Source organism: Lepidochelys kempii, chromosome 1 (assembly GCF_965140285.1).
Source record: "Lepidochelys kempii isolate rLepKem1 chromosome 1, rLepKem1.hap1, whole genome shotgun sequence".
Taxonomy (NCBI): domain Eukaryota; kingdom Metazoa; phylum Chordata; order Testudines; family Cheloniidae; genus Lepidochelys; species Lepidochelys kempii.
This window is the reverse complement of record NC_136380.1, coordinates 34,268,498-34,292,847: the sequence shown is the minus strand read 5'-3', so window position 1 is coordinate 34,292,847 and position 24,350 is coordinate 34,268,498. Positions and strand designations below refer to the sequence as shown.

The 24,350-nt window shown below is 43.2% G+C and overlaps 1 protein-coding gene across 7 annotated transcripts in view; it reads right to left on the bottom strand.

Moving 5' to 3' along the window:
* Nucleotides 1–24,350, bottom strand: part of DYNC2H1 (dynein cytoplasmic 2 heavy chain 1) — a 403,248-nt gene that overhangs the window by 366,749 nt on the left and 12,149 nt on the right. For all 7 annotated transcript variants that reach the window (XM_073338445.2, XM_073338455.2, XM_073338435.2 and 4 more), the window contains exons 11-15: nt 11,647–11,822; nt 5,450–5,645; nt 4,771–4,866; nt 2,131–2,283; nt 1,916–2,014 (exon numbers count right to left, since the gene is read on the bottom strand). In XM_073338445.2, coding sequence (XP_073194546.1) covers nt 1,916–2,014; nt 2,131–2,283; nt 4,771–4,866; nt 5,450–5,645; nt 11,647–11,822 — 720 coding nt within the window. The remainder of the gene's footprint in view (nt 1–1,915; nt 2,015–2,130; nt 2,284–4,770; nt 4,867–5,449; nt 5,646–11,646; nt 11,823–24,350) is intronic.

The following is a 24,350-nucleotide window of genomic DNA, read 5'->3' as shown; positions in this document are numbered from 1 at the left end:
ATATATTGACTTCAAGGTAAAATTGCAAAGCTTTAAAAATTGAATTTATAAAAAACAATTAGGAAACAAAAGTACTAGCAGAATATGTGAAGAATCAAAAACGTGCTTAGTTTATTTCAGTGGTTCTCAAACTGTGGATCGGGCCCAAAGTGGGTTGCGACCCAATTTTAATGGGGTCACCGAGGCCAGCATTAGACTTGCTGGGGTCTCGGACTGAAGCCTGAGCCCCACCACCCCAAGCTGAAGCCAAAGTCCAAGGGCTTCAGCTCACGACAGCAGGGATCTGGCTCCACACACCCCCTCCCCTGCCCAGGGTCATGTAATAATGTTTGTTGTCAGAAGGGGATCACGGTGCAATGAAGTTTGAGAACTGCGGGTTTATTCATTATTCATACTGTGCAATTCAGGAGTTGGTAACAGACATTGCAAAGAAAATACAAGCTGAATATTTCCTTTGCCTACCTGCAAACACCTGACTATAGTATTCCAGATTTGCTAAGGATATCACAACCATTTAAGTGTATAATTCCATAACTGCTGATTCATAGATATTAAGGTCAGAAGGGACCATTAGGATCATCTAGTCTGACCTCCTGCACAACGCAGGCCACAGACTCTCACCCACCCACTCCTGCGAAAAACCTCTCACCTATGTCTGAGCTACTGAAGTCCTCAAATCTGATGTCAATAGAAAAACTCCCATTGACTTAAATGGTATTTCAAAAGAAGAGCATTCCTTGCTTTGGCTTATGTAGTAGCAGTGTCACCAACTCTTATTGTTAAAATATGGTACTGTGTAATTAGGACTTGGCAGGTAAGGAAAGAAAAAAAAAACCCTCATCATTATTTAAAACAGTGGTCACCAACTGGTCCATCGCAATCTCCATCTGCACAGTGGGGCTGCCACTAAGACAGGCTCCCTGCTTGCCCTGGCCCCACACCGCTCCCGGAAGCGACCAGTACAACCCCACGGGTGGGTGGAGGCAGGGGTCTCCCTACGCACACTGTTCATACCTGTAAGCACCACCCCCACAGCTCCCATTGGCCAGGAATGGGGAGCTTTGGCCAATGGGAGCTGCGGAGGCATTGCTTGCAGAGAGGGGAAGTGCGCCAAGCCACGTGCTACCCCCCCACCCTGGGGCCACAAGGGGCACGTTGGAGCTTTCCAGGAGCCATGTGGGGCCAAGGTAGGCAGGGAGCCTGCCTCAGTGGCAGCCACGCTGTGCCGCTGACCGGGAGCTGCCTGAGGTCCGTGCAGCCAGGCGGAAGGCCACACCCCAAGCCCCAGCCCTGAGCCCCCTCCCAGAGCTAGCACCCCAAACCCCCTCCTGCACCCTCAACCCCCTCCTGCACTCCAGCACTGAGCCCCTCCAGGAGCCAGCACCCATACCCCCTCCTACACCCTAATCTCCAGCTCTGACCCCCGTCCCAGAGCCAGCACCCTGAACCACCTCCTGCACCCCTCACCCCCTCCTGCACCTCAGCCCCCTGCCCCAGGCTCAGCCCAGAGCCCCCTTCCAGACTGTGAACCCCTCAGCCCCAGCCCAGAGCCCACACCCCCTCCCGAACCCCAACCCCTTACCCCAGCCCAGTGAAAGTGAGTGAGGGTGGGGGAGAGCAAGTGACAGAGAGAGGGGGAGATGGAATGAGTGGGGTGGGGCTTTAGGGAAGGGGTGGGGTAGATCCTCGGTTACCCTTAAATTCAAAAAGTGATCTTGGGTGTAAAAAGGTTGAAAACCACTGATTTAAAAAGTAAATGCATGTCTAAATTTAAAGTCTACACATATATCCTACGCTGCCTTGGGATCTTAGGTTTTTGGAACAAAAGCTTTGTAGTTCACCTTTGCATTTTTATTATTAATTCCTCGTTACTGAAAATTACTTCATAGCCTACAATACAATAATTAAATCATGCCTGTGACTCAAGGCTGGCGAAACCAGATCTAAGTTCCTGTAGTCCATCTTTCCAACGCTGCTGCTGCCGCAGTAGATCAATATTCATGAGAACTACAACCTGTAGAAAAAAGAATTTAAAATGTGCTAAATATCATACTATTAATTTGTCGTCAATGAAAATGGAAGAAAGTACGGTCCAGAAAAGGTTATTTCAGTTTCATTAATAAAACATACCTTTTCAATGAAGTTAGTATGCCACTTTCTTAGTTTTCTGTTTTCACTGGAAAGCCGTTCAGCAGCAGCTTGTAGTTTTTGAATATATGCTTCTAATTCTTTAGGGTTATCCCATGTTATCTGTGTCTTTCCCCCAGAGCCAGCTTTCGAATGCTGGGGGGGAAAAATAAAGAAGCAAATGTTGCAAGGTTTAAAGACAAATATAGAGCTAAATCATCAGTTTGCAATCTAGGCCACAGTAAGGGACAGCTTCAGAAGGAGTTTGTGAATTTGAGTCAATCTCTCTCACGGTCTCCCTACAGCTCCAGAAAGGAGTATATTGTCGCAGCATATGCTCTGTAACACACCAGTGTAACTAAATCAGTGAGTGGGTTAAGGGAGGGGGAAATCAAAGCTCTGCCCACTCCCCGCCAACCTGACAGAGATGCCTAGCCACTACGCACAGCCTGGGACGGCACAGGTATGCCACACATCCCCTCTGCTCCCTTGCATCTTCGCTCAAAGTGAACCATGAACTGATCCACAACTAGTTACTTCTCCAAATTTACACGTTCTCCATGAAAGTAGTAACTGTTTAAAAGTACATTGTAAAAACTCCTATTGTCAGACGACCTGACTTGCAGTTTATCTGGATGACATAGGCATTTTTGTATTTTTCCTTGGTTTTGGAACATATCATGCTAAGGTTATATTTTAAAAATTATAGAAGAAGGGCTATGCTTGCATGAGATTTTGAATACATTCCGGACTTAAGAGATGCAGCACATGATCTGAAGCCCGGGGTGGGGGGGCGGGGAGGACGGGACATAATGGCTTTAAGCCATCTTTGTGCCCTCCAATCCTGGGCCATTCTGGTGGCTGGAGAGACCTCCACTGCAACCTGCAGTTAGTCCTGGAAGACTGTCTAAGTTATAGCAGCCTCCCCAGACTGCCCTATGAGCCACAGTGGCCTCCAATCTCCGCAGCACCGCATGCTGTGACCCCACCCCTGACATGTCCCTCCAGTCCCCAGCTATGCCAGGGCTTGTGAGGAGTTCTCTGGAGGCCCCGTTCCAGCTGCCTTCAACAGTGCTTGCACTGGGGAACCTTCCTTAATTACATATGGGGCTCTTAGAGCCTCTTTGCAGCACTCAGGCCCTTTTCATAGCATAAAGGGGCCCAAGCAGAACAGAGGATCATACCAGACTATAGCCAGGATACAGTGAAACTCATGATGTACAGAATGTTTGTCAATGAATAAAGTAAATAAACAGCAAAAATAGAGGAAAAAATTCTTCAGTCTTTCTCTTATAGTAATCTCAAGAGTTATCTGTACCAATGCTATGTTAAATAAATTCAGACAATAGGGTAAAGTTTTAAAGTGATAATATCCCTTTAAAGTAGGGGATGGGAAGGAAGAAAAGAAAAAAATACATGAATGTCACGAATTTGGACACTTTCTAAAAATCTATATTTCAAACTCCTTAAAATAAGTTTCTAGTACTTCCTTTAAAAAATGGTGAGCTTCTTCTTAAATGACTGTAAACCAACACTTTGTTCACAAAACAAAAATATTAAAGTCTTTGACCATTAACCCACAGTAACAAATAGTATCCATAAGTGAAAAAACAAATGCATATAGAGAATTTTTAATTTTTCATCTAAAATTATAAGCTGTTTATTTTCAAACAGTCCAAATAGTCTCAGAAATCATAAACCTAAAGAGGGAGAGAATTCCAAAAGCCACATTTTTTGATGATCTATGTTTTTAGAGACGTAAGAGCTAAACTATTCCTTTTAATTAATTTCATTTCAAGAATAAACACCTTATATATATATATATCTCATATGTACTAAATAGACAAAAACTGTTAAAAAGAAAGGGGTTGCAGAAAATTAAAAATAATAAATTAAAATTAAAAATTAAATTTAAATTAAATTAAATTAAAAATAATATACATGATTTGTCAAGATATAAGAAATTACACTTTTACCCCAAGTTGGTCCTTATAGGCATCACCTGCAAGCCTCCCCACCACACACATACACACCAAGCAAAGGCCTCGGTAACTATGTGGACCTTACAAAATGCCCTAAAAGGCAACAAAACCAAGCTATTTTGAGCTTACAGGAAGAGCACTCATGAGCACTTCAAGAAGAGTAATCTGCCTCCAGCCCCAAAATGTTCAAAGCTGAGGCCTGTCCTCAGTTGACCTCAATAGTCATAGTAATAAATAGAGAGCCTCTTGGAAAACCAGGACCCAAATCATATAGTGCTTTACAGTTCTTGAATTGCACCTGAAAGTAAATAGGAAACCAGTGCAAATTTCTGAGAACAGCTGTAATATTTTTCATACCACCACCATTACTGAAGCACACAGCCACATTCTGCCCCATCTGTAGCTTCCAACTGGTCTTTAAGGATAAAAAGCACATTATAATAATCAAATATGAAGGTAAAAAAAGCATAAGTAACTGTGGAAAGAACCGTATCTGAAAGAAATGGTCATAATTGTCTAGCTAAATGCAGATGAAAGAGACGTTCTTGGTCACTAAAAAGTTGCAGTTATAAAATCAACAGGCTAATAAATAATCACAAAAAGATAAGGGCACATGAAATACATTGCCAAAGCTTAAAGCAACAAAGAAGGATTCCTTTACCTTAATTATCTGTTCAAATGCTAAGGCAGACTGTAACATCATTGGCTTCTGACTCTGAATCATCTGTTGATCAATTGAATTGTAAAAATGTGCCACCTATGAAACAAATAGGATTTACGATAAGCAGCATATTTCCATTTATATGCCAATAGTTTTTAATACTTCCAATATATTCCTGAGAGTATTGCCAATTCCAATATTTTCAAGACTTACACTTTATCAATATGATTTTTAATAAGATATTTAGCAAGTATATATAATACACCATTTTAGAGCATGTGATCATGTCTCCCTTTAGTGGCTGGCCCTAGCAATTATAAATTTGCACCTAAAAAGGCTATATTTACCTTAAGTGGAAAATTGCAAATGGCTCTCTTTATTGTAATGTCTCATAGTCAATTTCAAAAACAGGTTAATTTTTAATACTGCACTAAACATTTATGTGTGTCTATTTCTTTATTTTTGTTCAGTTTTTAGGATTAAATTTATTTCCAATATTATCATCATTTAATGTTTTTAAATTGTTCAAGAAACACACTGTAGCTTTAATAAAGATAAAGGGTTATAGCAGAAAGCTTATTAGCCTGATAATCAAATGACAATATAATGGTCTGGAACTACGCTACCATTAATGCATAGAAATCAGTACAGATAGTGGTTATGGTTTATTATCTCATACCTGCTTGAGGATAACTGCTTGCTTGCAGAATTTTTGTGCAGTGTTTGCAACTTGCTGTATTTTAGCAGGAATAACAAAGCCAAGTGCAGATAATTGACGTACTTCTCTTAGGAGAGTCACCAAACGATCTGAATAATGTATTTTTAATTCTCCATCACAATGATCCAACTCCATAATAGGACTACTAGCTTGCATGCTAAACCAAAATTAATATTAAAAATTACCAAGTATGATTTGTCCAGGATCCTTTCCAAAATGCTGGATAACATTTACTTTTTTCTGACTATTTTTTATTTTGAAGTTGTTCATTCTATGATTCTTGATGTTAATCCAGTCACCTCTATTACTATCCAAAACCTCTGAAGACTAGCAACAAGGGCAAGACATAACAGAATTTCATTTTAACATTTGTTTTTACTCAGAAGATTGTCAGGCATGTTATAATACACATTGTTTCTTTAGTTTCCATCCAGGGCTACTCTGAGCACTCTTTGGATTCACAACCATGCAAGGGGACTGCCAGTCTGAATGTGACAGGGCTCACGTGACACTCAGCCATGTGAGATGGAGGAAGAGAGAAACTCCAGGGCAGAGCCAGCCTGAGGATCAGAGACTCAGACCACCAGCAGCAGATACAGAAACATTTGCATCAGACACAGCAATACTGGTGGGGGAAGAAAAGATGAGCCACAAATCCCCTATACCAAGAACTATGCAGAGAGGACTCTCCACCTCTGGGGACACCAGAGTTCCTCAGTCATTTTTGCTCATGGAATGGAGAGGGCCTTAAAGTCTATTACTCTATGCCCTGGTCTACACTAGGACTTTAGGTCGAATTTAGCAACGTTAAATCGATTTAAACCTGCACCCGTCCACACAGTGAAGCCCTTTATTTCGACTTAAAGGGCTCTTAAAATCGATTTCCTTACTCCACCCCTGACAAGTGGATTACCGCTTAAATCGACGTTCCCAGCTCGAATTTGGGGTACTGTGGACACAATTCGATGGTATTGGCCTCCGGGAGCTATCCCAGAGTGCTCCATTCTGACCGCTCTGGACAGCACTCTCAACTCAGATGCACTGGCCAGGTAGACAGGAAAAGAACCGCGAACTTTTGAATCTCATTTCCTGTTTGGCCAGCGTGGCAAGCTGCAGGTGACCATGCAGAGCTCATCAGCACAGGTGACCATGATGGAGTCCCAGAATCGCAAAAGAGCTCCAGCATGGACCGAACGGGAGGTACGGGATCTGATCGCTGTTTGGGGAGAGGAATCCGTGCTATCAGAACTCCGTTCCAGTTTTCGAAATGCCAAAACCTTTGTGAAAATCTCCCAGGGCATGAAGGACAGAGGCCATAACAGGGACCCGAAGCAGTGCCGCGTGAAACTGAAGGAGCTGAGGCAAGCCTACCAGAAAACCAGAGAGGCGAACAGCCGCTCTGGGTCAGAGCCCCAAACATGCCGCTTCTATGATGAGCTGCATGCCATTTTAGGGGGTTCAGCCACCACTACCCCAGCCGTGTTGTTTGACTCCTTCAATGGAGATGGAGGCAATACGGAAGCAGGTTTTGGGGACGAAGAAGATGATGAGGAGGAGGAGGTTGTAGATAGCTCACAGCAAGCAAGCGGAGAAACCGGTTTTCCCGACAGCCAGGAACTGTTTCTCACCCTAGACCTGGAGCCAGTACCCCCCGAACCCACCCAAGGCTGCCTCCTGGACCCAGCAGGCGGAGAAGGGACCTCTGGTGAGTGTACCTTTTAAAATGCTATACATGGTTTAAAAGCAAGCATGTGAAAGGATTACTTTGCCCTGGCATTTGCGGTTCTCCTAGATGTAGTCCTAAAGCCTTTGCAAAAGGTTTCTGGGGAGGGCAGCCTTATTTCGTCCTTCATGGTAGGACACTTTATCACTCCAGGCCAGTAACACATACTCGGGAATCACTGTAGAACAAAACATTGCAGTGTATGTTTTCTGGCATTCAACCAAAATCCGTTCTCTCTCTCTCTGTGTTATCCTCAGGAGAGTGAGATATAATTCATGGTCACCTGGTTGAAATAGGGTGCTTTTCTTCAGGGACACTCAGTATAGCCCATTCCTGCTGGGCTGTTTGCCTGTGGCTGAACAGAAATGTTCCCCGCTGTTAGCCACAGGGAGGGGGGAAGGTTGAGAGGGTAGTCACGCGGTGGGAGGAGGCAAAATGCGACCTTGTAACGAAAGCACATGTGCTATGTATGTAATGTTAACAGCAAGGTTTACCCTGAAAGAGTGTAGCGACTGTTTTATAAAATGTGTCTTTTTAAATACCGCTGTCCCTTTTTTTTTCTCCACCAGCTGGATGTGTTTCAATGATCACAGGATCTTCTCCTTCCCAGAGGCTAGTGAAGCTTAGAAAGAAAAAAAAACGCACTCGAGATGAAATGTTCTCCGAGCTAATGCTGTCCTCCCACACTGACAGAGCACAGACGAATGTGTGGAGGCAAATAATGTCAGAGTGCAGGAAAGCACAAAATGACCGGGAGGAGAGGTGGAGGGCTGAAGAGAGTAAGTGGCGGGCTGAAGAGAGTAAGTGGCGGGCTGAAGACAGGGCTGAAGCTCAAATGTGGCGGCAGCGTGATGAGAGGAGGCAGGATTCAATGCTGAGGCTGCTGCAGGACCAAACAAGAATGCTCCAGTGTATGGTTGAGCTGCAGCAAAGGCAGCTGGAGCACAGACTGCCACTGCTGCCCCTCTGTAACCAACCGCCCTCCTCCCCAAGTTCCATAGCCTCCACACCCAGACGCCCAAGAATGCGGTGGGGGGGCCTCCGGCCAACCAGCCACTCCACAACAGAGGATTGCCCAAAAAAAAGAAGGCTGTCATTCAATAAATTTTAAAGTTGTAAACTTTTAAAGTGCTGTGCTTAAAGTGCTGTGTGGCATTTTCCTTCCCTCCTCCACCACCCCTCCTGGGATACCTTGGTAGTCATCTCCCTATTTGTGTGATGAATGAATAACGAATGCATGACTGTGAAGCAGCAATGACTTTATTGCCTCTGCAAGCGGTGATTAAAGGGAGGAGGGGAGGGTGGTTAGCTTACAGGGAAGTAGAGTGAACCAAGGGGCGGGGGGTTTCATCAAGGAGAAACAAACAGAACTTTCACACTGTAGCCTGGCCAGTCATGAAACTGGTTTTCAAAGCTTCTCTGATGCGTACCGCGCCCTCCTGAGCTCTTCTAACCGCCCTGGTGTCTGGCTGCGCGTAACCAGCAGCCAGGCGATTTGCCTCAATCTCCCACCCCGCCATAAACGTCTCCCCCTTACTCTCACAGATATTGTGGAGCACACAGCAAGCAGTAATAACAGTGGGAATATTGGTTTCGCTGAGGTCTAAGCGAGTCAGTAAACTGCGCCAGCACGCCTTTAAACGTCCAAATGCACATTCTACCACCATTCTGCACTTGCTCAGCCTGTAGTTGAACAGCTCCTGACCACTGTCCAGGCTGCCTGTGTACGGCTTCATGAGCCATGGCATTAAGGGGTAGGCTGGGTCCCCAAGGATACATATAGGCATTTCAACATCCCCAACAGTTATTTTCTGGTCTGGGAAGAAAGTCCCTTCCTGCAGCTTTTGAAACAGACCAGAGTTCCTGAAGATGCGAGCGTCATGCACCTTTCCCGGCCATCCCACGTTGATGTTGGTGAAACGTCCCTTGTGATCCACCAGAGCTTGCAGCACTATCGAAAAGTACCCCTTGCGGTTTATGTACTCGGCGGCTTGGTGCTCCGGTGCCAAGATAGGGATATGGGTTCCGTCTATGGCCCCACCACAGTTAGGGAATCCCATTGCAGCAAAGCCATCCACTATGACCTGCACATTTCCCAGGGTCACTACCCTTGATATCAGCAGATCTTTGATTGCGTGAGCTACTTGCATCACAGCAGCCCCACAGTAGATTTGCCCACTCCAAATTGATTCCCAACTGACCGGTAGCTGTCTGGCGTTGCAAGCTTCCACAGGGCTATCGCCACTCGCTTCTCAACTGTGAGGGCTGCTCTCATCCTGGTATTCATGCGCTTCAGGGCAGGGGAAAGCAAGTCACAAAGTTCCATGAAAGTGCCCTTACGCATGCGAAAGTTTCGCAGCCACTGGGAATCGTCCCAGACCTGCAACACTATGCGGTCCCACCAGTCTGTGCTTGTTTCCCGAGCCCAGAATCGGCGTTCCACAGCATGAACCTGCCCCATTAGCACCATGATGCATGCATTGGCAGGGCCCATGCTTTCAGAGAAATCTGTGTCCATGTCCTGATCACTCACGGGACCGCGCTGACGTCGCCTCCTCGCCCGGTATCGCGTTGCCATGTTCTGGTGCTGCATATACTGCTGGATAATGCGTGTGGTGGTTGATGTGCTCCTAATTGCCAAAATGAGCTCAGCGGCCTCCATGCTTGCCTTGGTATGGCGTCCGCACAGAAAGAAGGCGCGGAACGATTGTCTGCCGTTGCTCTGACGGAGGGAGGGGCGACTGACGACACGGCTTACAGGGTTGGCTTCAGGGAGCTAAAATCAACAAAGGGTGTGCCTGTACATCAAGGAGTATTTCAGGCAGGACTGCACGGAGGGTTCCAATAAGAAATGGTGCACCAAAGTTATCGTTGTTATTGGAACAAGGAGGTTAGCCTGGCCTCTGATTGATACATGGCTAGATTAACCTCGCTGCGCCTTCTCTGTGACTGACTGCAGTGTGATCTAGACAGGGGAGGAGGAAAATGAGTACAAAACAAATCTGGTCTATTTCTTGTTCTGACCCACTCCATCTATCCTTTACATCTTTGGCTGGCAGCAGACAAAAAAGGCGCGAAATGATTGTCTGCCCTTGCTTTCACGGGGGGAGGGAGGGTGGGAACGGGGTCCTGACGATATGTACCCAGAACCACTCGCGACAATGTTTTAGCCCCATCAGGCATTGGGATATCAACCCAGAATTCCAATGGGCAGCGGAGACTGCGGGAACTGTGGGATAGCTACCCACAGTGCAACGCTCCAGAAGTCGACGCTTGCCTCGGTACTGTGGAAGCGCTCCGCCGAGTTAATGCACTTAATGCACTTAGAGCATTTTCTGTGGGGACACACACACTCGAATATATAAAACCGATTTCAAAAAAACCGACTTCTATAAATTCGACCTAATTTCGTAGTGTAGACATACCCTATGAGAACCAGCCCAAGGGCCAGAGACTCAAGCTAGCAGAAGCATTTGCAGCATATTGTCAGATACTAATACTGGCATCAGACTATCTTCAGTTTTTGCACTTGACAATCTCACTCCTGTGCTAATTGGCTGTTTGTATCGACCCTCTCCCAGCGCTCCTCAGTCATTTCTCTTCAGCTTTATTCCTTCTGCCCTCCATGCTCCCCTTCCTCCTTTTCTCACCCTCTTTCCTCTGCCTCATTACCCTTGCCTCCCTCTCTTCAATGCCTCCTCTCTCTTGTTTTCAATTTAGCTAATCCTCTCTCAACAAACCCATTTTAAAAAAAGCCTAACAAAAAGCAAAACCTTGTCAGGCATCACACTATTCATCTGGCTTGTTTGTTGTAACTCTTCACTGTTGCCAACTCTCAGGTGAATACCGGTATGTAAGAATCTCATCTTTCATTTTTTTTAAATTAAGTTGGTAGCCCTCATGTCTGCAGAGGAAAGCTTGGAAGAATAACCCAAGTGTGTCTTAAGGCTTCAAAAAAACAGAAGGTAAATAAAAAGAACTGGCTACTCCCACATTTTTTTTAAAATCTCATGATTTTAAAGATAATCTCATGAATGAGTATTTTAATGGCTTTCATCAATTCATCTTCTGTCTGCCTTGTCTATCTAGATTGTGAGCTCTAAGGGACACTGACTACCTGTTATCCTATATTTGTCCAGCAGTTAGCACAATGGGACTCCAATCTCATTCAGTCTCTAAGAACTACTGTAACACAAATAACAAATAAAAATAATAATAAAAATATTCCCAAACATATTTCATTTTGCTTTACCAACCAAGTCTGATACAATCCACAACATTGAAGTGGCTATGAACTGCCTTATTTTATTTCTCTTATTTATTCTCTCTTCTACACCAGAGCATCACTGTACAGGTCTTCATCAGCTCTTTTTAGATTACACTGTAATACAGATTTTGGGAATAGTTCTTACTGCGTACAATATTCTATACTTACCAAAGTCCTGACCGGGGATTCGACAAACCTGACTGAATGTCCCTGGACCAACCATCAAATTGTTCTTGTTCGTAAACCTTAAACTGTTCTAAAAGATCATCTGCATTTTGACGGAATGTTTGAAATCCAGACAAGTCAGAAAGAAGAGCCTCTGCAATCTTGATGGCGTCATCCACCTTAAACACAATCCCATTTGTCAAAGATGAAAGGGGCATAACTTTTGGATTGTATTTTTATTTTAGACACATGACAATAAGTACAAAGATCATTATTTGCAAAACACAAAACATCTAAAGGCAAATTGTTATAAGTGGAGCTCTCCAAGAAACGGATCTTTTGGTAAAGCACGTGATTTTCAAGGAACATTTGTGTTCCCTCTTTAAGAGCCAGATATTGAAAGTCACAGTCCCTAATCACAGGGTCCTTTTCACCCTTTACACTAGTTCTTTTTTAATCGAACATGAACATACTGTAGTCACTTACTCTAATATAACCTCCAAACACTGACCATTAAAAACCAAACATTAAAAGATATCAACACTACATAGAAAACTTCCATTTACAAATTTTAAAAAAGAATACAGCTGCAGTTACCTAAAGATCTCAATGAACACTCAAAATCTTAAGGAACAGGATTTTGTCAAAATCAAGGGAACCTGCCAGTAGGCTTTGAAATTTGCACTACAGGCCCAAGCACAGAGTACAGTGAAGAGGTGCAGATGGTGGACTGTAAGGAAGGTTAGTACAAGCACTTTAATATTGGTGTAACATGGTGATCTTACCCCTATTTGATTATCAGATCCAGCTAGGAAGGGGTGGGTGATTCCTATAAAGAACTGAGATGGCTTAGTTGGAGGGGAGCTTCAGGAAGGAATTTGGTTCCTGGGGCTGGTCCTAGAACAGGCAGAACGAAACATAAGGGGAAAGGCCTTTGGGCCCCTGCAGCTTGTTTTGGTCATGAAAATAAATGAAGGTAACTTACTTGTAACAGAGTTCTTCAAGTTAACTCTGCATATTCACTCTCTGGGGACCTACACCAACCCTTGCAGCAGGACAGTGGAAATTAGTAGCAGTGACCAATAAGTGACCATGCTTCCCCACCCTCCTGCCTAGTGCTCAAGTGTGTTTTGAGCATATGAGTATAAAGGGGGTGTGGCACCGTTACCACCTCGGTTTCTTCCACCGCTAAAGCGGAAAACTACTGATATTTTAATACGGACTCTGGAGGAATGGAGAAGGTGGAGGGGGTATGAATATGCAGAGTCCATCTCAAAGAACTCTGGTTACAAACAGGTAACCTTCATTTCTTCTTTGAGTATTCTCTACATATTCCCACTTTTGGGGTAGTTTGACAAGCAGTGCAGTAAACTGGATGGAAAGGTGCAGAGTTCTAATTAAACAAGGATTGGAGTAACACTCTACCAAACTGGGCATCCAACTTGGATGCCATATCCAAAGTGCAAGGCTTCACAAAAGTGAATAGTAATCTACGTAGCAGCTTTGCATATCTCAAGGGAATGTGTTTATAAAAGCTGTAGCTATAGCTACTGCCCTAGTAGAATGAACTCTAAGCGGAGTAGGAATGGGAAGAGAAGCTCCTCCGTCTATAACACTCTTCAATGTACTGTCTAACCCACCTAGACAGAAACTGAGATGAAATGTCTTTCCCTTTGATTTACCAGCATATGAAACAAATAACTTAGAAGAAGACTTAAAACTCTTTATCTGAATAGTATGATAGTACTGTCTTCACATCCAACAATGGTATCCTGGGCTCCCTTTTAGATGAATGAGGCTTTGGAAAGAACACCAGTATATTAATAGTTTCATTTACATGAATCTCAGAAACAATTTTAAGAAAAAATTTAGGGTGTGGTCTAAGAAACACTGTGATACACTGTACCTCACAATGACACCCTGTAACCCGCATATTCATTATTCATATATGGTTGTGATATTTCATACAACGCATGCCATGTAAGGTATCATATGAGAGGTCATGATCTGTTGAAACTGGTTATTCTGTCTCAGTATGCATATCATTAGTGTGTATAGAGTTACGAGATTGTGCTGAATGGTTGTCACTGAAATATGCTGTAAGTTTGCTAGTGGCATGCAAAAATCTCAGCCCAGGTGGGGTGTTGACCATACATTAATCAACTGTGTGACTCAGCTATGCAAGCACCACACAAAGGGAACTGATTTTTCACTGTGACTCAGCAACGCCCACCAGGACATGCTTAGGCTAGTGTCTGCCAGGCACATGGGCCAAGGGTATAAAATAAAGGACAGTTGACGCAGGCAGGGGCCTTTCTCCTCTAACACCTACACTGGAAACAACCGGGATGCCAAGAAGACTAAGATCTGAGGAATCTTGTCCAGACTTCAGCAGGGAAGTCTGTGCATTAAGGACTGTAACATCCAGTGGGGTGAGAACAGTGTCTGACTCAAATCCTGTTTAGTTTATAGAATATAGATTGGATGCATATTTTTATTTTCTTTGGTGACCATCTCTGTTCTTTTATGCATATCACTTATAACCACATAAAATCTATCTTTCTATAGTAAATAAACCTGTTCTATATTTTACCTAAAACAGTATATCTTGCTTGAAGTGCTTGGGAAACTTGAGCTCAGTAACAAAAGCTGGTGCATGTCTTCTCCACATTGACAGGGGGGCGGACTGGGTTACAAACTTACAATTCTCAGACTTCTCAAAGTAGGACAGTAGTACGGCTCTGGAGTCCTAAGCTGGGGAGCTGGGGGAAATTGGCTGGAGCCTCTCTGTTGCTGCTTCATGAGAAGCACTCAAATAACTCGGCTGGGTGTGACCCTGCCTGTGGACTTCTGTGTAAGTGCAGTACCTGGAGAGGTTTGCAGCTTGTTACATCACAGTGCGAAAGGGAGGCCAGGTTGGTAAGCCAGAGGTCTCAGCGGTATCCCAGTTACAGGTTGCACCACGGGGAACCCGTCCCAAACATCTTGTCTTTACAAAAAGTACTAAAAGGGTGATCTATCACCAATGCATGTAGTTCACTAATTCTTCTGGCTGAAGTAACTGCTATTATAAAGGCCATCTTCACAAATAAATGGAACAAAGAGCGGCTCACTATAGGTTCAAATGGTTGTGACAAGTTGAATCAAAACTAAATTCTGGTTCCATGGAGGGACAGGGTCTCACACAGGGGGACACAGGTTCAATATCCTTTCAAAAAGTTCTTAACCAGCATATACGAAAAAATAGATTTGACAATTATGTGATAATGGTATGCTGCTATTGCTGCTAAATGAACCCTTAATGGAGGGCAGAGATAACCCATTTATTTTTAAGTGTAACAGATATTCCAGAATAAGTTGCACTGGAGCTGGAACTGGGTCAGCACCTTTTCCAGTTGTCCATAAAACAAATCTTTTCCACTTTAACTCATGTTTTGTAGTAGATGGCTTTCTGGAATTAATTAAAACTCTCGGCATCTCAACCAAGCATGATCTTTCTTACTCTGTCAAAGGCCTATCACCCATGCTGTCAAACGTAACAACCAGAAATCTGGATGTGATACACAGGATTTTGAGCTGCTCTCTTTTGTTTCCAAGCACAGTACTGAAAACACTGCTTTGCCACTATTAACTGAAAAAAGGGGAAAAACCTACATGAAATTAATTAAATTGCTAAGAAATAGGGCGGCAGCAGTAGGCAATAATATTAAGATCCATAAGATAACAAGTATATATTAAAGAAATAATGTGATAATAATGTAAGAATCAATCCTGAAGCACTTACATGAGAGGAAAGTGATCAGGAACAGTCAGCATGGATTCACCAAGGGAAGGTCATGCCTGACTAATCTAATCGCCTTCTATGATGAGATTACTGGTTCTGTGGATGAAGGGAAAGCAGTGGATGTATTGTATCTTGACTTTAGCAAAGCTTTTGACACGGTCTCCCACAGTATTCTTGTCAGCAAGTTAAAGAAGTACGGGCTGGATGAATGCACTATAAGGTGGGTAGAAAGTTGGCTAGATTGTCGGGCTCAACGGGTAGTGATCAATGGCTCCATGTCTAGTTGGCAGCCGGTGTCAAGTGGAGTGCCCCAGGGGTTGGTCCTGGGGCTGGCTTTGTTCAATATCTTCATAAATGATCTGGAGGATGGTGTGGATTGCACTCTCAGCAAATTTGCGGATGATACTAAACTGGGAGGAGTGGTAGATACGCTGGAGGGCAGGGATAGGATACAGAGGGACCTAGACAAATTGGAGGATTGGGCCAAAAGAAATCTGATGAGGTTCAATAAGGATAAGTGCAGGGTCCTGCACTTAGGACGGAAGAACCCAATGCACAGCTACAGACTAGGGACCGAATGGCTAGGCAGCAGTTCTGCGGAAAAGGACCTAGGGGTGACAGTGGACGAGAAGCTGGATATGAGTCAGCAGTGTGCCCTTGTTGCCAAGAAGGCCAATGGCATTTTGGGATGTATAAGTAGGGGCATAGCGAGCAGATCGAGGGACGTGATCGTCCCCTCTATTCGACATTGGTGAGGCCTCATCTGGAGTACTGTGTCCAGTTTTGGGCCCCACACTACAAGAAGGATATGGATAAATTGGAGAGAGTCCAGCGAAGGGCAACAAAAATTATTAGGGGACTGGAACACATGACTTATGAGGAGGGGCTGAGGGAACTGGGATTGTTTAGTCTGCAGAAGAGAAGAATGAGGGGGGATTTGATAGCTGCTTTCAACTACCTGAGAGGTAGTTCCACAGAGGATGGTTCTAGACTATTCTCAGTGGTGGAAGAGGACAGGACAAGGAGTAATGGTCTCAAGTTGCAGTGGGGGACGTTTAGGTTGGATATTAGGAAAAACTTTTTCACTAGGAGGGTGGTGAAACACTGGAATGCGTTGCCTAGGGAGGTGGTGGAATCTGCTTCCTTAGAAGTTTTTAAGATCAGGCTTGACAAAGCCTTGGCTGGGATGATTTAATTGGGGATGGTTCCTGCTTTTGAGCAGGGGGTTGGACTAGATGACCTCCTGAGGTCCCTTCCAACCCTGATATTCTATGATGATTTATAGTTTAAAATGCTGGTAATTTAAGGGTGTCATCAATGTTGGCACAAAGCCAAGGACAGGGAGATGGCAGTTCTAAGCTATTTAACCCATTGGTTCTCAACCCATGGCCCAATCAGCACACAGCTGTGGCCCACGTGACATCCTCAGGGCCATACAAGTAGTACTGGATACAGCCCACATATATAGGTTGAGAACCATTGGTTTAACCTATGGCTGGTGTGTTGCTGGGCAAATATGGACTGAGATTAGGTAAAGGTCATTCCAAAACTGCAGAGAGGGGTCAGTCAGACATACTCAGTCCAAAAACATGCGAGGGTCACCATAAATTTAGCAGTTATGATTGGTCTATAAATATGGACCAATCGGAGAGGGTCTGAAGGTGATTGGAAAATAGATATTCTAATGATAGGATTGAAAAATAAGCTAATCAGAACAGGCCAAAAACTGTATATACGGCAGAGAGCAGGCAGGCAAAGGTTGGAGCAGGAGAAGGAGAAGATCATAGAAACCTAAAAGAGCAAGGAACAGCAAGGAAGAAGACCCTGAAGGAAGAAGCAACTGCAGGGTGGCAGCAGCAGCGGTGTTGCTTGGTCACAGCAGAAGGACCCTGACAGAACAGAGGGAGACAGAAGCCGGTGGAAAGTGAACATGCCAATCATAGTATAGGATATAGAATAAAAAAAAGGGTTAATTAATGTGTATGCTTGGGATAATAAAGTTGGAGGTCTGTCTTTGTATGTTTGTTACTATGTATAAAATTTAGAATTTATTAAGATTGTTTTCAGTGTCCTGCATATGACTGATCACCATGTGCAGAACATAATCACTGAAGCCATTCCAACTGTATTACATTACAGTATTGGGCACTTTAACTTGTATTCCTGTACTAAGGTATTTATGTTTTAATTCAGGTTTAGATTAATTAAACTAGGAAAGATTGGTTACATTAAATAAAGAAAACACTTGGTTTTGGAAAAGTATTGCCTGGGTGTCAATCCTTTGAGCGGAAGGTTGTATCCATGTCCTCCCAAGGGAGAATAGATATAGTCTGTTCTGAAAGGTTTCCTGAAGAGCATAGGGAGATCTTTGGTAAACCCTGGCAATTTCACTAGGACAGGCCCCCTCCTTTCACCCTGCAGGGACAGAATAATAGGTTAACATTTGGGGTACCCAGAAATAAGCAACAGAAAGGCTACTCTGGGACCCCTGAGTCTGTTCTTGGGGTAACAGATGGAAGACCCTCCCCCACTGCTAGGGTAGCAAATCCATTGATAACAGGAGAATTTTGTGATTCCCCTTGGATAAGGGGATGGGCTATTACCAGCAGGACAGTGGGGTGGGAATAGGTATTGTTTCATATTCTCTGTGTATATATAAAGCCTGCTGCAGTTTCCACGATATGCATCTGAGGAAGTGAGCTGTAGCTCACGAAAGCTTATGCTCTAATAAATTGGTTAGTCTCTAAGGTGCCACAAGTCCTCCTTTTCTTTTTGCGAATACAGACTAACACGGCTGCTACTCTGAAACCTTGGATAAACAGAGTAACTCAGTGTACCATTATCTCGGCCACACTGGATCAAGGTGCCACAAGTACTCCTTTTTACTGCATCACTGAGAATCACCCTAGCTGAACCTTGTCTTCTTTTCTTTAGGACTCTGGGAATGAGGGGAAATGGGAGGAAATGCATGTATCAAAACCTCTCCACAATCTAGGAGAAATGCATCTGTCAATGAAGTCTGTTTGAGCCTGCTCTTGAGCAGAAATGGGGACATTTTGTATGGAATCTAGTTGCAAATAGGTCTATGTTCGGAAATCCCAAAGACTGAAAATATCCTGAATCCCCAAATCTTTTGGAGTCCATTCTTGCATCTGCGAAGAATCTCTGCTCCGTCAATCTGCAATCACATTATATTGACCCACTACATGTAGGGCAACAGGGTATATATTATGCTGGATACACCAATCCCGAAGTTGTATTGTCTCTTTGCAAAGTTGAGACAATAGAGTTCCTCCTTGCTTGTTCACATAATATACTACTGACAAGTTGTCCGTGGCCCCTTGAATTACCGCATTCGACAACTGTGAGAGAAATACTCTGAGTCGGACTGCCCTCTGTTTTGAATACATTTATGTGCAACAGAGATTCTTTGCCGTTCCAAAGGCCTTGAATGTACAAATTGCAAAGATGCGCTCCTCACCTTGTAGGTATTATTAAAAGTGGAGAAGGTGGGTTGAACAAAACTCCCTTGAGGACATTTTGAGGTTCCAGCCACCATCTTAGGGAGAGAAAAACCTTCTTCAGAACAGTGAGTACTTTTTGCATACTTAATGACAGGTTTCAGAGTAACAGCCGTGTTAGTCTGTATTCGCAAAAAGAAAGGGAGTACTAGTGGCACCTTAGAGACTAACCAATTTATTTGAGCATAAGCTTTCATGAGCTACAGCTCATTTCATCAGATGCATCACTTCATTGGACGTAGCTCACGAAAGCTTATGCTCAAATAAACTGGTTAGTCTCTAAGGTGCCACTAGTACTCCTTTTCTTTTTGCGAATACAGACTAGTGGCACCTTAGAAACTAATCAATTTATCTGAGCATAAGCTTTCATGAGCTACAGCTCACTTCATCAGATGCATCACTTCATTGGATGTAGCTCACGAAAGCTTATGCTCAAATAAATTGGTTAGTCTCTAAGGTGCCACTAGTACTCCTTTTCTTTTTGTATACTGTTCATAATGGATCTGAAATTCCTTAGTAGTTAGTGCTGAAGAGGTCTCATTCTGAGCCTGGCATATGGAGGCACATAGGTCATGGATGCCATTAGCTAAACTACCTGAATGCATCTGATGAAGTGAGCTGTAGCTCATGAAAGCTCATGCTCAAATAAATTTGTTAGTCTCTAAGGTGCCACAAGTACTCCTTTTCTTTTTGCGAATAACATGGCTGCTACTCTCATACCTTTTGACAGGGATATTGAAGCATATGGTAGTTTTTAATTTTTAAAACCTCTTCCTTTTATGGAGTTGAGAATCACACCAATGAATGGAATCTTCTGTGACAGTGTGAGAAGAGACTCTTTTTCGTTCATGAGAAGACCAAAGGTTACAAATAAAGAATGAATGACCAAAATGGCTTTCTGTAATTCTTCTTTTGAGAAAGCCTTCAGAAGCCAATTGTTGCAGTACAGAAATACAAAAATTTCCTGTCTTCTCAGATATGCAGCTACCAGAGCCATGCATTTGGTAAAGACATTGGGTGTGGCTGAAAGGCCACACAGTAGGACTCTGTACTGGAAATGGACTCTGTACTGAACCAATAGAAAAACAGGGATATTTTCAATATGAGGTTCTTTCTGAAAGATGAATCTTTGAGATTGAAATCACCAAAGTAATTCAAAAGTGGACAGGGAGGGAATAATTAATGCTATACTCACCATCCTGAATTGAAACTTCCTGATGAACATGCTTAAAGCTCTGAGGTCTAGAATTGGTCTGAGGCCTCCATTCTTTTTAGGGGATTAGAAAATATCATGAATAAAATCCCTTGTGCCTGGAATCTAAAGGAATTTTTTCTGCAGCCCCTGCTTGCAGTAGAGCTTGGGCTTCTACCCTTAACAAGTTCTCGTGAGAAGGGTCCCTGAAAAGATAGTGAATAGCAGATGGATCACTTGATCATTGCCTGTTCTCTTCATTCCCTCTGAAGCACCTGGCATTGGCTATTGTCAGAAGACAGGATACTGAGCCAGATGGGTACTGGGATAGATATAATACTTTGTCCTGCCTTGAGTGCAGGGGACTGGACTTGAAGATCTCTCAATGTCCCATCCAGTCCTACTATTCTTTGATTCCATGCTTTTATGGACCTTTGACCTGACTCAGCATGGCTGGTCTTATGTAAGGAAAGTGAGAGGAGTTGCATGGAGGAAGGAATATTAATTGGATGGTATAGAATGCTTTTATTTTATTTAAAACCCATCTGTCTGAGGTGATATTTGACCATGCACTGTACAAATAAGAGAGAGAGTTTCTGAAAACATGGGTAGTATTTATTGAAATTGGTTTGAAGCTCTCATTCATCACATCAAACCTGCAGGCTGATGAGAGGCAAGAAAGATGTAATCAAGGAGTTCTTCATCCTTGTCCTGAGCTTGTGGGATTTTTTTCCTCTCCTGCATTTTAGAGGATGTCTGTTTTCAGTGTTGATAATAAGGCTGCCTCTCATAGGTTTAAGAAGAAGAAGGGAACGAAGATAGAACGTATTGTCTAGGGTATCTGAAGATAGATACAGATGTCTTTCTACAATAAAGAGGTAATAACCCCCAAGATCTCACAGGTGAGTTTATTTCCTTCATTCTCTCCAGCACTGTATCAGTTTTTGCACTAAAAATAATCCATCTCCTTCAAAAGGTAAATCCTCATTTTTGTCTTTCTTTCCATAGGCAAATATAAGGATTGTAGCTAGGCATGTCTATGGAGAGTTATCACTAAAACCACAGATCTTGATGCGGTGTCAAAAACATCAAATGATGGCCTAAGGGCATGGTTCACCACATGTTGGCCTTTCATAATGAGAGCTGTTGTTAATCTCCTCTAGTCCTCTGGGAGGTTCTTGGTTAAGACAGATCTTCTCCCACAAGTGAAATTGATATCTGGACATAACTGCTTGATATCGACCACATGCATGTTTAAAGAAAGCGACAAAAAAAATTCTTCTTAGAGAGTCCAACTTTTTTCCTTCTTTGTCATAAGGAGTCAAGTGCTGAAGACCTGACCTGGATTTTTGACCTGATGCTGCTACCACAAGAGAATTGGTTTGAAGGTGCACATGAAAACAGAAAAACCCTTCCTGTGAGACCTGATATAATTTATCTGCCTTTTTTTAAACTGATTGACATGAAGATGGATTTGACCAAAAAGATTTTCTGGTTGCCAGAGACCTTCCAATATAGGCAATGACACCTTACTCTTTGCAATAGAACACAAAATACTGGACATGTGGCTCCTTTCAAAGCTACTGAGGTAATATTAAAGTTGATGCCATCCTATCCACTAGCTTATGAAATTGAACGCTGTCCTAAGAAGGAGACGTTGCTGTAACTACATCCACATTTTCCATATCTTTTTGTTGAATTCCTGTAGAAAAGATGTTGTCTGATGCTCCTCCTCAAATAATGTCTCCTGTGGTAAGGATTGGGAACATTCTCTAAGTGTCGGATCCTTACCCCTCAGATCCACAACGCTCAGATCCATCAGTTCCAGTTAAAGATGTAGTGGCTACGAAGATTCAAGCTTCCTGGAGTGATAGTGATAAGTAGGATTTGGCCGATATGTCCCAGGCATCCAAGGCAGTATATGCCAATCCTGCCATTCACCCCAATACTGTCTCACATACCTTGTTTGGAACACAGGGTGCCATGGAGGGAAATTCTTATCTGAAAATGGTCAGATCATACTCTTGCTTGTTGGATCCAGCTCTATATCTGATTGCAGATCCCATCCCAGATCCAATACTGAAGCAGCAGGTGAAATGACCACTGTGGGGATCTGGGTCATGTAGCATGGTGACAAATCTCTTCTTAAAGTTGGGATCTTAGGTGGTGGAAGAGAGACTGGAAAATCTCCATGCTTGATGTCCCATCTTAGTCTTTTATCATGAGAACCATAAGAAATAGCCAGATCTGTTAGTAGATGTGAGTCCAAGTGAATCTGTACCATGACAGTTAAAGTATGCTGCTGAACTGATGTGTTCAGATCAGATGATCTTTCCTTCGGATCCGTATTTCGAGAATGGATCTACAGATCTACCATCCTTTGGTCTCAGATTCGCATGTGAAAGGTCTGACGTACTACCAGGTATATGTCTTAATTTAGCTTTCAGTTTCCTCTGAAATGGGGCAGCCAGTTCTAATAAGTTATTTGGACCCATAGGATGACTGTCTGAAATGGGTATTAATTTTGGAGTCAGATCCAAAGGCTTAGGAACAGTCAGATCTGCCAATCTGGAACTGGAGCTCAGTGCCAAGATGGAAGCCTTCATTCTTGCAATTTTCTCGGATATAAATGTACTCAGAGCTGATTCAAGCCTCCTATCCTTATTTTCAGATCCTTCAGAGTTCTCAGATCCCAGAGGCTTGACAGACAACGCCTCCTGTAATAAAAGAGCCTAAACAGTGCTTAATTTGTGCCAGGGCTTGCCAGGGCTGAGCCCTGGCACCACTAAGCTTGAGGGTTCATAGCCCCTCTGGGTTTGCTGCATCAGTTATGAATGTAAAAAAGTCACCTGAGCCCCAGAACCTCTTTCCTTAAAAATTAAGCGCTGGGCCTGAAGACTATTTTGTCTTTCCTTCTGGGCCTGAGGTGTGAAAGTATTACAGGTAGCACAACATGCTGGGGAAAGGTTCTCCCCCAAACACTTTAAACACTGAACATGTATGTCAGACGCAAAGAGGACTGCTGGGAAAGATGTGCACCACCTGAAGCCATGTTTCTTCATACTGGGATCATCCATACTGAACTATAGAACTATACCTTAAAACTATGATGTAATCTAAATCTTGCCTAATTTATCCTAAAACTAAGTATAGACTACTAACTAAACTACTAACAGCAAGAAACTAATATGAAGGCACTACCAATCAATACATCTGTGAGATCCAATGGTTCACATCCTTCCGCGGCTGCTGTTGGAAAGAACTGAGGCTGCAGTGGCACCACAGCTCCTATATATTCGTGCTCTTAGAACACCCTCAAGCGCCAAACGGGGAGGATGGGGGAGCATGGGCACCTGTCGGGCACTGCTACCAGAAGCTTCTACCATCTTGCTGTACTAATCAGCAAAAGCCCCAAGAATGGCACTATGCAGAGGACACTTGAAAAATTTTGTGGTACTTTGCAAGTTTTTTTATTTGAAGAATAAAACTGCCCTGAAGGAAGGACCTGAATAGACTTTTGGGTGTAGCATGAGTCCTTCTTGGGCTGGGGGAGACAGGCCAGCAACTGGATAGTCCAGAAAGCTATCTAGCATCCTCTTTATTGTGCTTTTTGGTTAGAAAAGAACACAGCCTCTTTGAAGCCAGCTGGTGCCTTGCTAGTTAGTGTGCCCTGGATTGGGGGACCTGGAGCACAAAGAAGATTACAATACTATCATGGATGACATTACAAAGCTTTGGTTAATCTGAATTTGGTAAATCAGTATAAACTCTATCTCTCAATTAAGTTGATAGATTCATCTCAGTAAGTCAGAATGAGGTATCTATTATACAGTCAAATATATTAGGAAGCAGTGTTTCTCCCAGGATCTTAAGAAAATGAGAAGATGAATTTCAACTGAGTGCCAAAAGCATAAGGAAATATTCAGAAGGTCTGAACACTTTTTCCCATCACTTTTAAAAATATTTTTTATGGCATGTATGTTTAAAAAAAGTGCCTATTCTCATAATTCTGTCACAAACTGCAATTTAAGTAAAAAGTTTAAAATACTAAAATGGCTCTGGTGTTTTTTAGAAGGAAAGCAGAGCAAGTAAGCCTTTCTCAAAAACCAAAAGTATGCCATTGGCAAAAACATAAGTGTATGTATAAAGAAGTGATGGTGCATATGTTATAACAGATGCTACCTCCTGAGTTCGATTTTAGAATATCTAA